The 13392-nt window shown below is 36.6% G+C and overlaps 1 protein-coding gene across 4 annotated transcripts in view; it reads right to left on the bottom strand.

The window, feature by feature from the left end:
* LOC125674985 (uncharacterized) overlaps positions 1 to 13045 on the bottom strand; it is a 28647-nt gene extending 15602 nt beyond the window's left edge. The window contains exons 1-3 of one of the 4 annotated variants that reach the window (XR_007370304.2): positions 12868 to 13038; positions 12262 to 12308; positions 1515 to 1758 (exon numbers count right to left, since the gene is read on the bottom strand). Coding sequence is in view for 3 of the 4 variants with exons in the window: in XM_048912442.2 (XP_048768399.1) it covers positions 1515 to 1758; positions 12262 to 12282 (265 nt within the window). In the remaining variant the exon portion in view is untranslated. Of the gene's footprint in view, positions 1 to 1514; positions 1759 to 12261; positions 12309 to 12867 lie in introns of all 4 variants that reach the window. The other 3 variants (XM_048912442.2, XM_048912441.2, XM_048912443.2) reach the window with 3 other exon arrangements.
* Positions 13046 to 13392: the final 347 nt, after the last annotated feature.

Here is a 13392-nt window from a genome sequence, read left to right as displayed (position 1 = left end):
CACATTCACTACACTTACGTCAGGCGATTCACTTGGTTTCATACATCACACGAGATCTTCATTATCTTACCGTGTTTAATTACATCACACGAGATCTTCATTATCTTATCGTGTTTAATTACATCACACGAGATCCACGAGATCTTCATTATCTTATCGTGTTTAATTACATCACACGAGATCCCCACTATATCACCATGTTTAATTACATCACACAAGATCCTCATTATCTTACCGTGTTTAATTACATCACACGATACCCTCATTATCTTACCGTGTTAAATTGCATCACACGAGATCCTCATTATCTTATCGTGTTTAATTACATCACACGAGATCCTCATTATCTTATCGTGTTTAATTACATTTGTACCTCACACGAGATCCTCATTATCTTACCGTGTTTAATTACCTCACACGATATCCTCATTATCTTACCGTGTTTAATTGCATCACACAAGATCTTCATTATCTTATCGTGTTTAATTACATCACACGAGATCCTCATTATCTTATCGTGTTTAATTACACCACACGAGATCTTCATTATCTTATCGTGTTTAATTACATCACACGAGATCCTCATTATCTTATCGTGTTTAATTACACCACACGAGATCTTCATTATCTTATCGTGTTTAATTACATCACACGAGATCCTCATTATCTTATTGTGTTTAATTACATTTGTACCTCACACGAGATCCTCATTATCTTACCATGTTTAATTACATCACACGAGATCCTCATTATCTTACCGTGTTTAATTACCTCACACGATATCCTCATTATCTTCCCGTGTTTAATTACATCACACGAGATCCTCATTATCTTATCGTGTTTAATTACATCACACGAGATCCTTATTATCTTACCGTGTTTAATTACATCACACGAGATCCCCACTATATCACCATGTTTAATTACATCACACGAGATCCTCATTATCTTATCGTGTTTAATTACATCACACGAGATCCTCTTTATCTTATCGTGTTTAATTACATCACACGAGATCCTCATTATCTTACCGTGTTTAATTACATCACACGATATCCTCATTATCTTACCGTGTTTAATTACATCACACGATATCCTCATTATCTTACCGTGTTTAATTACACCACACGAGATCTTCATTATCTTATCGTGTTTAATTACATCACACGAGATCTTCATTATCTTATCGTGTTTAATTACATTTGTACCTCACACGAGATCCTCATTATCTTACCGTGTTTAATTACCTCACACGAGATCCTCATTATCTTATTGTGTTTAATTACATTTGTACCTCACACGAGATCCTCATTATCTTACCGTGTTTAATTACATCACACGATATCCTCATTATCTTACCGTGTTTAATTACATCACACAAGATCCTCATTATCTTACCGTGTTTAATTACCTCACACGATATCCTCATTATCTTACCGTGTTTAATTACATCACATAGATCCTCATTATTTTACCGTGTTTAATTACATCACACGATCTCCACATTATCTTACCGTGTTTAATTACAGTTTCTGGTGCACATACTTCCAACGTTGTATTCTGCCACGGATTAATTACACAGTGATACTTCAGTTTTCCTTGGCAGTCATGGCTATAAGACCGACAGTTCTTGTTCCTTGCCGCTTCTTTCCATGTAGATTCACTAGTTGGACACCTGGCGACCTCGGTCCTTGTAGACTTTGAAGCTTTACAAAACTCTGGATCGGACGCTTGAGAAATCACCAGAGGTATCAAAATCTAGAATAAAATCAAGGAGACCAATGGATAGAGGATTCAGAGGAACTGAAGTCAATTAACTCAGAGGACAACATTGTGTAGAATCACCTTATAGACACACTGCGGTCAGACAGTCATTTCACATCAATCTCTCGGGGTGCAGTTGTGAAAATATAGATCAGTTAATCAGCACATGGATCAGGACCATATGAGAACATACAAAACTAGACCATACATCGTTCACATAGTGTACAAAATGCTATTTCTGTGAGTGGATTTGAGCAGAAAATATTACTGGATTCAATATCATGGATTCAATATCATGGATTCAATATCATACCTAATGAGTTTTAAAGTTACTTGCGTTTCAGTTCATGCCAATAAAGCCGCAACATTTTCATTTAAGTAAATGACTACGTGCAAGTATTCCATCAAATTCAAAAAGTAACATCACTTAATTTCCAATCAATGTCTTCGAGAATTGCTCTCCCCTTAAATTGTGTAACTTTATTATGATGCCCAAGTAATACAAAAGAACAAAATTTTGAATGTAAATATTGTGATACTTAAAACTCATGGTCACTGGGACAAAACGTTTCAAAAATCGCATCCAGGTTGTTCCTTTGCACGAACCTGAAACTAAATCATGACCCTGATCTAGTATCTCTTTTACGAGGTCAAGATCATTGCATGAAATCAAAGATCATGTTTAAAATTGTTGCCCATACCTTTTATTTATACAAAAGATACACGTTCAAGGTAAATCTCTATCGCAGAAGTGTGTATCTTTATAAGTTTAAACATAATTAATATGCAACTTTTTGGTGTGTTTTTTTTTTAAATCACGTGGGGATCCGGGTTAGAATAGGTCCTCAGTACCCCTTGCTTGTCGTAAAAGGCAATTAAATGGGCCGGTCCTTCGGATGAGACCCCAAAAAGCGAGGACCCGTGTCACAGAAGGTGTGGCGCGATAAAGACCCCTCCCTGCTCAAGGCCATAAGCCCCAAGCATAGGCCTAAATTTTTGCAGCCCCTTCACCGGCAATGTTGACGTCTCCATATGGGTGAAAATTTTTCGAGAGGTACGTTAAACAATATACAATCAATCAATCTCGTATTTAAGATCCACCTGTGACGCCATTCTTTTGTTAATCTCCATTGGTTATAAGGAATGGAGAGTTTCAAACAACTACTTAGCAATGTTCTGTTGAGTTGTAGACGTTACATGTAACATTCTGTTTCGTTGTCGATTTCAATAATGCATTTCAGGAGGATTGTCCAGTCTCGTATATTCTAAGATTTGGATTCAGGATTGTCTGTCACTAGGGGGGGGGGGGAGTTTTGAGACATTCACCGGGTAAGTAAAACGATAGGTCGCGAATATCTACTGTATTTGTAAATACTGTAACAGAAAAGGCATTCGCGATCGGGGGGGGGGGGGGGGGGGGGTGAACTGGGAACTGAACTTTGGACCCCCTACATTACTAGTCAGCTGCTCTAACCTTTGAGTTATCCAGGTCGATATTCACAGTCCAAACCACTACATTCCTTCCTTGAAGACACAAAACCTAGATTATTTTGCCTCTGACAATACTTTCAATACTTTCCAGGGGTGGTCAACGCCACCAAACATCACAGGAAAGGAGAAAAAATATGACAGGACTGGGAATCGAACCCAGGATCCCTGCATCACTAGTCAGATGCTCTAACCACTGAACTAAACTCTATAGTGCCTAGCCCCAGGTAAGGGATACAATATATACGGTAATGCAACCATGGATGTGAATCTTGAAACCTAGTCCTTTTGTGTATTTCAAACCCCAAACAAGCGTAGAGTCACTGTGTATACAACAAACAGCCTTGTACCATAGTGTGTTTTAATTACATCACACGAGATCCACGCTATCTTTTGTTGAAAGTGTGGGTTGTCTGTAAATAAACTACACTTTTCTTCAAACCCTGCCCACATTCTCGAAACAAGAGGCCCGTGGGCCACATCGCTCACCTGAGTCACCTTGGTCCATATCAGAAGACTTTTCATATATATTTGCATGTAAAACCGTAGTCCCTATTATGGCCCCAACCAACCCCTGGAGGCCATGGTTTTTACAAACTTGAATCTACACTATGTAAGAAAGCTTTCATGTAAATGTGAACTTCCTTGGCCCAATGGTTCTTGAGAAGAAGATTTTTCAAGATTTTTCCTATATATTTGTATGTAAAACTTTGATACCCCTTGTGGTCCCATCCTACCTCCAGGGGCCATGATTTGAACAAACTTGAATCCGCACTATGTCAGAAAGCTTTCATGTAAATACCAGCTATTCTGACTCAGTGGTTCTCGAGAAGAAGATTTTTAAAGATATTCCCAATATATTTGTATGTAAAACTTTGATCCCCCTATTGTGGCCCCATCCGACCCCCGGGTACCATGATTTTAACAAACCTGAATTTGCACTATATCAGAAAGCTTTCATATAAATCTCAGCTTTTCTGGCTCAGTGGTTCTTGAGAAGAAGATTTTAAAAGATTTTTCCTATATGTTTGTATGTAAAACTTTGATCCCTCCCTTGTGACCCCATCCGACCCCCCGGGGCCATGGTTTTAGCAATTTAAAATCTGTACTATATGAGGAAGCTTTCATATAAATCTCAGCTTCTCTGGCTCAGTGGTTCTTGAGAAGAAGATTTTTAAAGATTTTTCCTATATATTTGTATGTAAAACTTTGATCTCCTATTGTGGCAACATCTAACCCCCAGGGACCAGGATTTTAACAAACTTGAATCTGAATTATATCAGGAAGCTTTCATGTAAATACCAGCTATTCTGACTCAGTGGTTCTCGAGAAGAAGATTTTTAAAGATTGTCCCTATATATTTGTATGTAAAACTTTGATCCCCTATTGTGGCCCCATCCGACCCCCGGGTACCATGATTTTAACAAACCTGAATTTGCACTATATCAGAAAGCTTTCATAAAACTTTGACCCCCTATTGTGGCCCCATCCGACCCCCGGGGGCCATGATTTTAATAATTTAGAATCTGCACTATATCAGGAAGCTTTCATATAAATCTCAGCTTTTCTGGCTCAGTGGTTCTTGAGAAGAAGATTTTTAAAGATTTTTTCTATATATAATTTGTATGTAAAACTTTGATCCCCTATTGTGACCCCCGGGGGCCATTATTTTAACAATTTAGAATCTGAACTATATCAGGAAGCTTTCATATAAATCTCAGCTTCTCTGGCTTAGTGGTTCTTGAGAAGAAGATTTTTAAAGATTTTTCCTATATATTTGTATGTAAAACTTTGATCCCCCCTTGTGGCCCCATCCAACCCCCGGGGGCCATGATTTTAACAATTTAAAATTTGCACTACCTAATAAAGCTTATCTATAAATTTCATCTTTTCTGGCCCAGTGGTTCTTGAGAGGAAGATTTTTTAAAAGTTTACAGACGGACAGACGCCGGAATACGGGTGATCAGAAAAGCTCACTTGAGCTTTTAGCTCAGGTGAGCTAAAAACAACATCACTGTCCACTGTATGAAGTTCCTACAGATCAAAATTGCACATATCAAACACGGATAACTGACTCTCACTCAGACTATGTTCTCTAAATAGATATTCGCACTGAATCTCACTTGAAGCTTGAGACAAGATAACATCGTCAATGGTTTCGTCCCAAAGACTTTCTATTTCCATATTCTCCTCAAGTCGAGAAACATACGGGTATCGTTTATCATATAAGACCACTAAGTTACAGGTCTTGGTATCAAATGAAAGGTTTGGTCATGAAGCATCTCTATGTGAAACATCAAATCCCTATCCCCCTTATAGTTGTAGCAGTTTTGATTTTTTTTTTTACAGCCTTGGTTTCGTAATCTCTATTTCGCTAGTTTTGCTGGTATTTCAGTATGATAATTCTATTTACTTTGAATTTTCAGTTGTTAATTACGTAAAACCCCTTTATTGTTGGTTGTTTTTAAGTTAGGTCATGTGTTGACATTCCACATGTTTTACTTTTAAAACAGGAAGTGTCAGCCATATTGGCAGTCTTTCCATAGTACTTTTGATAGCTGTGTTCTGATTGGCTAAGTTAGTCTCAGGATCTTTGATATTTATTGGCTTCTATTTTTGGGCCTAACTAGGGTATTTAAAGCCGTGTTCGTGTAGTTTTTCTTCACTTGGGTTGGGGAACACGACCTCATGGTTAGTTCCTCTTTACTGTGCAAGAAAACATCATGGTTTATCAGCATTACTTCATCAGTACCTTTGTGTTAGGAAAATCTTATAATTTAACAGCACTCTAATATTTTGCTTTAGTTGCATGTTTTTCATAAGTTAGTGTAGGAATAAGCTTAGGATGTAGATTTTATAAAGTTTAAGTTTCCCCTTACCAAGTCCAGCCTGGTCTAAGGATATGTAGATAACAGGTGTAAATTCTAGAACCACTATTTATTATTATTTTGCCCTTTATATTTTTGGTGTTGTTTATTTTCTGGGTCAGTTATTTTTAGAGCCCAGACTTTACCTTATTGTTGATAGTTAACTCTAGAGTGTTTATAGTAGAGTTCATATTGGGTGATGTAGCTCATCTCTCTTATATTTTCCACCTCACTGGTTTATTTATAGAGTAGGATTTTTGAGCATTTGTCTAAGTAAGGAGGCCCAGTAGGGACATACATTTTTTTCAGTCTTCTACATTCCTGCCATTTTTTTTTTAAATTAGTTAATTTTTCATGAACTTATCTATTCATTGAGATTATTGTTGTTCATTTGCTAAATTAAATCATATTTCTGATATAACTTTATTCGTTTCTGTGAAATTTCCATAGACTTTACTACTTGTTATATTTTGATCATTACTTATTACTTGTTATCATTTACAAAGGTTAATTCTCACTTTATTAAACTTATAAAACTTTAAACAGTGTTTTCATTTAGGTTGATCATAGTTCAGAAATTCCCTTACCTGGGTTGATCTTTGATAGCTGGAGGTAGAGTACCACTATAAGCCAAGTTGGCTGGTAACTTTAATACTTAATCACTAAAGAATTCTACTTCCGGTTACATAGTTAAGGCTAAATGTTTTTGAAAGTAGGTCAATAGACAAGGTCACTCGGCCAAAGGCTTGATCTGAAGAATCATTATGTGAATTATCAAAGCCTGCATGTAGCTGTCCTCTTTGTCTCAAAAGATATAGCCATGGTTAAAAAATGTTTGTTCACCTGAAGTGCATGACAACAGTTCTCCAGTGACCTAATAATGAAAGTTAATTGTCCTTAACTATTTAGATTCATTTTTTTCAATGTTCAAGTCTAAAGAGCATTTTAAAAATAATTAACTGTATTTCACTACCTGACTGCTGCTCCATGAAGCCTCAGGAACTAGTCCAGGGGTCATGTCATGTCATCCACACCATGCATATAGTACATCCGGAACTAGTCCAGGGGTCATGTCATGTCATCCACACCATGCATATAGTACATCCGGAACTAGTCCAGGGGTCATGTCATGTCATCCACACCATGCATATAGTACATCAGGAACTAGTCCAGGGGGTCATGTCATCCACACCATGCATATAGTACATCCGGAACTAGTCCAGGGGTCATGTCATGTCATCCACACCATGCATATAGTACATCAGGAACTAGTCCAGGGGTCATGTCATGTCATCCACACCATGCATATAGTACATCCGGAACTAGTCCAGGGGTCATGTCATGTCATCCACACCATGCATATAGTACATCAGGAACTAGTCCAGGGGTCATGTCATGTCATCCACACCATGCATATAGTACATCAGGAACTAGTCCAGGGGTCATGTCATGTCATCCACACCATGCATAGAGTACATCAGGAACTTAAGTCCAGGGGGTCATGTCATCCACACCATGCATATAGTACATCAGGAACTAGTCCAGGGGTCATGTCATGTCATCCACACCATGCATATAGTACATCAGGAACTAGTCCAGGGGTCATGTCATGTCATCCACACCATGCATAGAGTACATCAGGAACTAGTTCAGGGGTCATGTCATGTCATAATGTATTGATGTAAAAACGATTACCTTACTGATAAAACATAATTTTTTTTACCTATTTACATGTACATTTGTAGCTGTGCCCCAGATCCCTGACACAAGGGTAGAAACACAACTGGTGTAAAGTGGTACATGTTATCCTTTAGCCACAATACTCAGAAATAGAAGTAAAGAAGATAATTCTTAAAAATTAAATGCATTTTCAATATATACTCATTAGAACTCCACTCTAGATAACACCTGATCCACCTGCCCAGGGAAATAATGCACAGATAAAAGTCTACAAGTTGAAATATATTTTCACTATATATACCCATTTGAGCCCCACACTAAAGCCTGAACTCCTAGCCCAAATTAAGTAGAAAATTTCACAAATTTGGTAGCAACTACATGTGCACATGCATTTTATAACTGTGCAAACAATATTTCTTTACAATGCACAGGTGTACAAAATTATCTTAAAAGATTAAATGCAGTTTAGTATACATGTATGTACCAGTATATATACCCATCTTGGCCCCACCCTAAAGTCTGAACCCCTGAACCAATGGTAGTGAATGTCACAATTTTGATGGATATCAAAATCATGCATACAATATTCCTCCACAATACACAGATGAAGAATATATTCATTTTAAATATCAAATATATTATTTTACTCTATACCTATTTGAGTTTCACACTAGAGTCGGACCCCTTACAAAAGGGGTCATGAATCTTTTAGGTGTCTCATAATACCAAGACTTATACTGTTTATGACAATATTCCATAAGCTGATTAAAATATTTTGTGAAATTATTCATATTGATCAATTTCCTTGTCTATCTTTGTAGCTCAGTGGATAACACAGTTTAAATCCACAATAGCCTTAATTTTGTTCATATAATCTTTTGAAATAAATTTTTGAAAATCATGCTTCTGTAAATCTAAAATTGCTTTGTTTTTGGCTTTGTGACCTATGTATACTTACATATTGTTTATCATATCTTTCATAACTAGGCAGTAAAACTGATACATCCCTTTATATTTTCCATTTTTTTTAAAACAACATTTTTTAGGGCATCTTTAAAGTGAAAAATTAAGACTTATGGTAGATAACATTTGCCTATATCTATATGAGCTTCAAACAAGGAACAGTGTTGTAAACATATTATAGAAAATTAAACTTGCAAACATACCAAATATCAAAGGCCTATGTCAAAAGACCAAGTTATGTTCCAGACAAATAAAATTGCTCCAAAAATTCTATTATTTTACCTTGGAATGAAGGTCAATGTCAAAGGTCAGCAAAAATGACACATGACACACTGTCTTCTCATGGTATATCCACATACCAAATATTAAAGGCCTAGCCCAAAAATTCTATTTGACCTTTATAAAAAAGTTCAGATGTCATCAAAAATGACACTGACACATTGTTTTATCATGGTATACCAAATACCAATTACCAAAGGCCTATGTCAAAAGACTAAAAAGTTATGTTCTGGAAAACAAAAATACTCAAACAAAATATTTAGTTGACCGTTACATGTACATAAAAGGTCAAAGGATCAGCAAAAATGGCACATGACACACTGTCTTATTCTGGTTTACCCACATACCAAATATCAAAGACCTAGCCCAAAAATTCTATTAATTGACTTTTATATAAAAGGTCAAGTTCAAAGGTCACCAAATATGACACATGACACACTGTATTATCATGGTATACCCACGTACCAAACATCAAAGGCCTATGTCAAAAGACAAACAAGAGGCCCATGGGCCACATCACTCACCTGAGTCACCTTGGCCCATATTTTAAGATTTTCCATGTATATTTGCATGTAAAACTTTGGTCCCTATTGTGGAGGCCACCCGGGGGCCATGATTTTTACAAACTTGAATCTGCACTATGTCAGGAAGCTTTCATGTAAATGTAAACTTCTTTGGCCCAATGGTTCTTGAAAAGAAGATTTTTAAAAAATTTCTCTATATCTAAGTATGTAAAATTTTGATCCCCTATTGTGGCCCCATCCTACTCCTGGGGCGATGATTTGAACAAACTCGAATATGCACTATGTCAGGAAGCTTTCATGTAAATGTAAACTTCTTTGGCTCAATGGTTCTTGAGAAGATTTTTTTAAAATTTCTCTATATACAAATATGTAAAATTTTGATCCCCTGTTGTGGCCCCATCCTATCCCTGGGGGGGCCATGATTTGAACAAACTTGAATATACACTGTGTCAAGAAGCTGCCATGTAAATTTCAAAGATTTTCCATATATATTTGTATGTAAAACTTTGATCCTGTAGGGGGTGGGGGTGGGTGAGGGGGGGGGGGGGGGGCATGATTTTAACAAACTTGAATCTGCACTATGTCAGGAAGATTTCATGTAAATTTGTACTTTCTTGGCCAAGTGGTGTTTGAGAAGAAGATTTTAAAAGACTTTCTCCCTATATATTTGTATGTAAAACTTTGATCCCCTATTTTGATGCCATCATACCCTGGGGGGGGGGGGGGGGGGGGGGGGGTGTCATGATTTGAACAATCTTGAATCTGCACAATGTCAGGACAATTCTACTTTCCTGGCCCAGTGGTTCTTGAGAAGAAGATTTTTAAATGATCCCACCCTATTTTTGCATTTTTGTGATTATCTCCCCTTTGAAGGGGGCATGACCACTCTTTTGACCACACAAGAAAGACCCTCACCTAAGGATGCTTTGTGTCAAGTTTGGTTGAAATTGGCCCAGTGGTTCTGGAGAAGAAAATGAATTTCCAAATTGGCTATGGTATTTAAATGCTTTGACCCCAACTTTCAAGCTCTAGGGGTGTAGTGACCATGAAATTCAGAATAGTATATTTTCCCTTTCTCAAAGGATGGTCCATACCAAATCTCTCCCCTCCCAAAAAAAAAAAATAAAGTTGATTATAGTCAAGTATTATTGAATGACAGACAACATACAACCACCAATCACATTAGGTCACCTTAGAGACTCATGTAACCAAAAGATCAACTTAAAGACACTTGATACAAACACATTTTTCTACCTCCTTTTCAAGAGTTTCAATTTTTACAGTTTTTAACAAAATAAGGATCTGTTCGAAAGTTTTCTTACTGTAGAGCATGAAAAGAGCTCAAGCAATAAAAAGAGTGTCTTTAATTATGAGATTGCTCTGAAAACAAATACCAAGTAAACACTGATAATTTGATGAACTTGACTTAATTCAGTTTGTATATTCGTGTATGTTCTGCACATTTATTCACACTTTGTACAGACATGACATAGAAGTTTGTTTTGTTTGAAGCAAGTGTCCTTAATTACAAATTAGAGCAGGTGTTGTTTTTGATTTATTTTAGATTTGTAATCATTACCTATGAGCCTTAGTATTACACAACAAAGACCTCAGATAAGAAGAGTTGCTTGTTGTTGATGCAATGAGTGCATGTTCAAAAGAACTGATTGGAATGGCTTCAGGTTTTGTGTTACCAGTGGTCAAAAGACTTGCAAACTAGTACTGTCTGATGATAAGGAACACTTGAGTCAAATATGTATGAGAATCAACAATAACATTATGAAGATATGGCATGAAGCAAATGAGATTTGGCTAATTTACATTCATCCATGGTTATAACGCACTGACTGTCAACTTTTGTGCCTAGTATGGACTTTTAACTATAAGGTTATGGCCCACAAAAATGTTTTAATTGTTTTCATTGGTGTCCCTGATGTTGGTCATTGAAAATCCTTGTGTCAAGCACAGCAGTATGGACTTCTAATAGTTGTACATTACAAAGTTATGTCTATAACAACTTAGTTTAGGATCATTACATATTGAATCACCTGTTTATGATCAATCCTTTGTGTGAAGTGCATGTATGAGCGTCAAACACTCAACATTAGGCTTCCACAAATATTTCTGACTTTGGTTCAAGGACCTCACACATAATCCCTAAACATTTGAGCCAAGTATGGACTTCCAAATGTTTTACTGTGACCTACAGTCAAAGTTTATTTACAGGGGATATTACTACCTGTATATGCACTAAATTTGATTTCTAGATGTACAAGCTATATTGGTATGTATGTACTTTGGACCAATAATATTTACATTCTTGCTTTAGAATTGAAAATTTTTAAAGATATGTTTTTTTTATATACCCCTATGTAAAACTTTAAGCCCTTTCCTTGTCCCATCAGTATTCCAGGAGCTGTGTATGGTATATAAATATAACAAGTATACACTATATTCCCTGTCATAGATGACACATAACCACTCATTTGAAGAAACAGGAATTTTCTACACAACAATAGTTCATGCAACTACCTTGTACCAAGCTTGGTTGCAATTGGTCCATCAGTTATGGAAAAGAGGTTGAAAATCGCACCCACAATGTACCCATGGCAACATTAATAACAAACATGGGTCAAATTTTGATTTTGATCAAAATAGTAAGTCTATATACAATTCAGGCTAGCTAAAATACTTGCCATCATCACCACCGATATCATGTCTGATTGTTATTTCATCACCAACACTGAAAAAAAAAAAGATAATGAATCAGTTATGCGTAATTAGAATGATTCTGAATTGTGAAACTTATACGCCAGCATAAGCTGGTTAATTGAAGAGAACTTTATGGTCAGTGTCCAAAGTAATACAACCAAGCCATAGTCTATACATGTATATCAGTGGGGAGGGGGTGAACCATGCCTAAACTCAAGAACATGTAATAAATAAATATTTACATACATAAATATGAATGTACCAAGGATAATCCATGAAAGCTCGAAATCTTATTTCCCATGGGGTTCTTTGATGCACGGATGTTTGCGCTAGGGGGTCATTTATGTGGGAGGAAACCGGAGTAAACCCACGTGTCCGAGCGGGCGACCGCCACACCCTCTCACATACAACCACTGTCGATCACGGGGATCGAAATCGGGTCGCAGCGGTTCAGTGAGAAGCGAGATACCCGGGCACCCTCTATAATATCCATGATATAGTTTAATATATACAATATCTGACTGTCCTCCATTACAAGTGTTAATGGACACCGTTATAAAACAGGCAAGCAGTCTACTACATGTACCTACCTCCTTCTACTCTGTAATATACAACCAGGCCTGACTCACGTCTACAATGTGGTTAATTACATGTACGTAGCTAATCACTCACCGGCCGTCAGAGCAAACATGAATACATGTCAGATATAATATATTTGACATAAACCCGGGAATTAATCAATGCACATTAACTCGTTCGTCGAATAAAGCGAACTTTCGTTATATACATTGGAATTCCAGGCAATATAGAAAATGAAAGTGGGTAGAAGTTTTTTTTCAGGGGAGGAGGTTGAACCCGTAGCGAAATTAAGGTGGGTCCTTAGTCCTAGATTTTTGGGGTTTAGGTAACTTTTTTTTTGTTGAATCAATAGAGTAATGAGAAAAGGCAAATTAGTTAAGGATTTCCATATTAATTTTCATTACAGGCACTACTGAAGTAATGTACCCCTATGTAGATTTTTATGAAATTCATTGGAAACAGTTATCTGAACATGTTATTTTAAAATTCTAAAAAAAAATTAAATTGCATTTATTTATCAGGAAACATGTCAATAA

This window comes from Ostrea edulis, chromosome 3 (assembly GCF_947568905.1).
Source record: "Ostrea edulis chromosome 3, xbOstEdul1.1, whole genome shotgun sequence".
Classification (NCBI taxonomy): domain Eukaryota; kingdom Metazoa; phylum Mollusca; class Bivalvia; order Ostreida; family Ostreidae; genus Ostrea; species Ostrea edulis.
The sequence above is the reverse complement of the archived record's forward strand: the minus strand, read 5'-3'. Positions and strand labels throughout refer to the sequence as shown.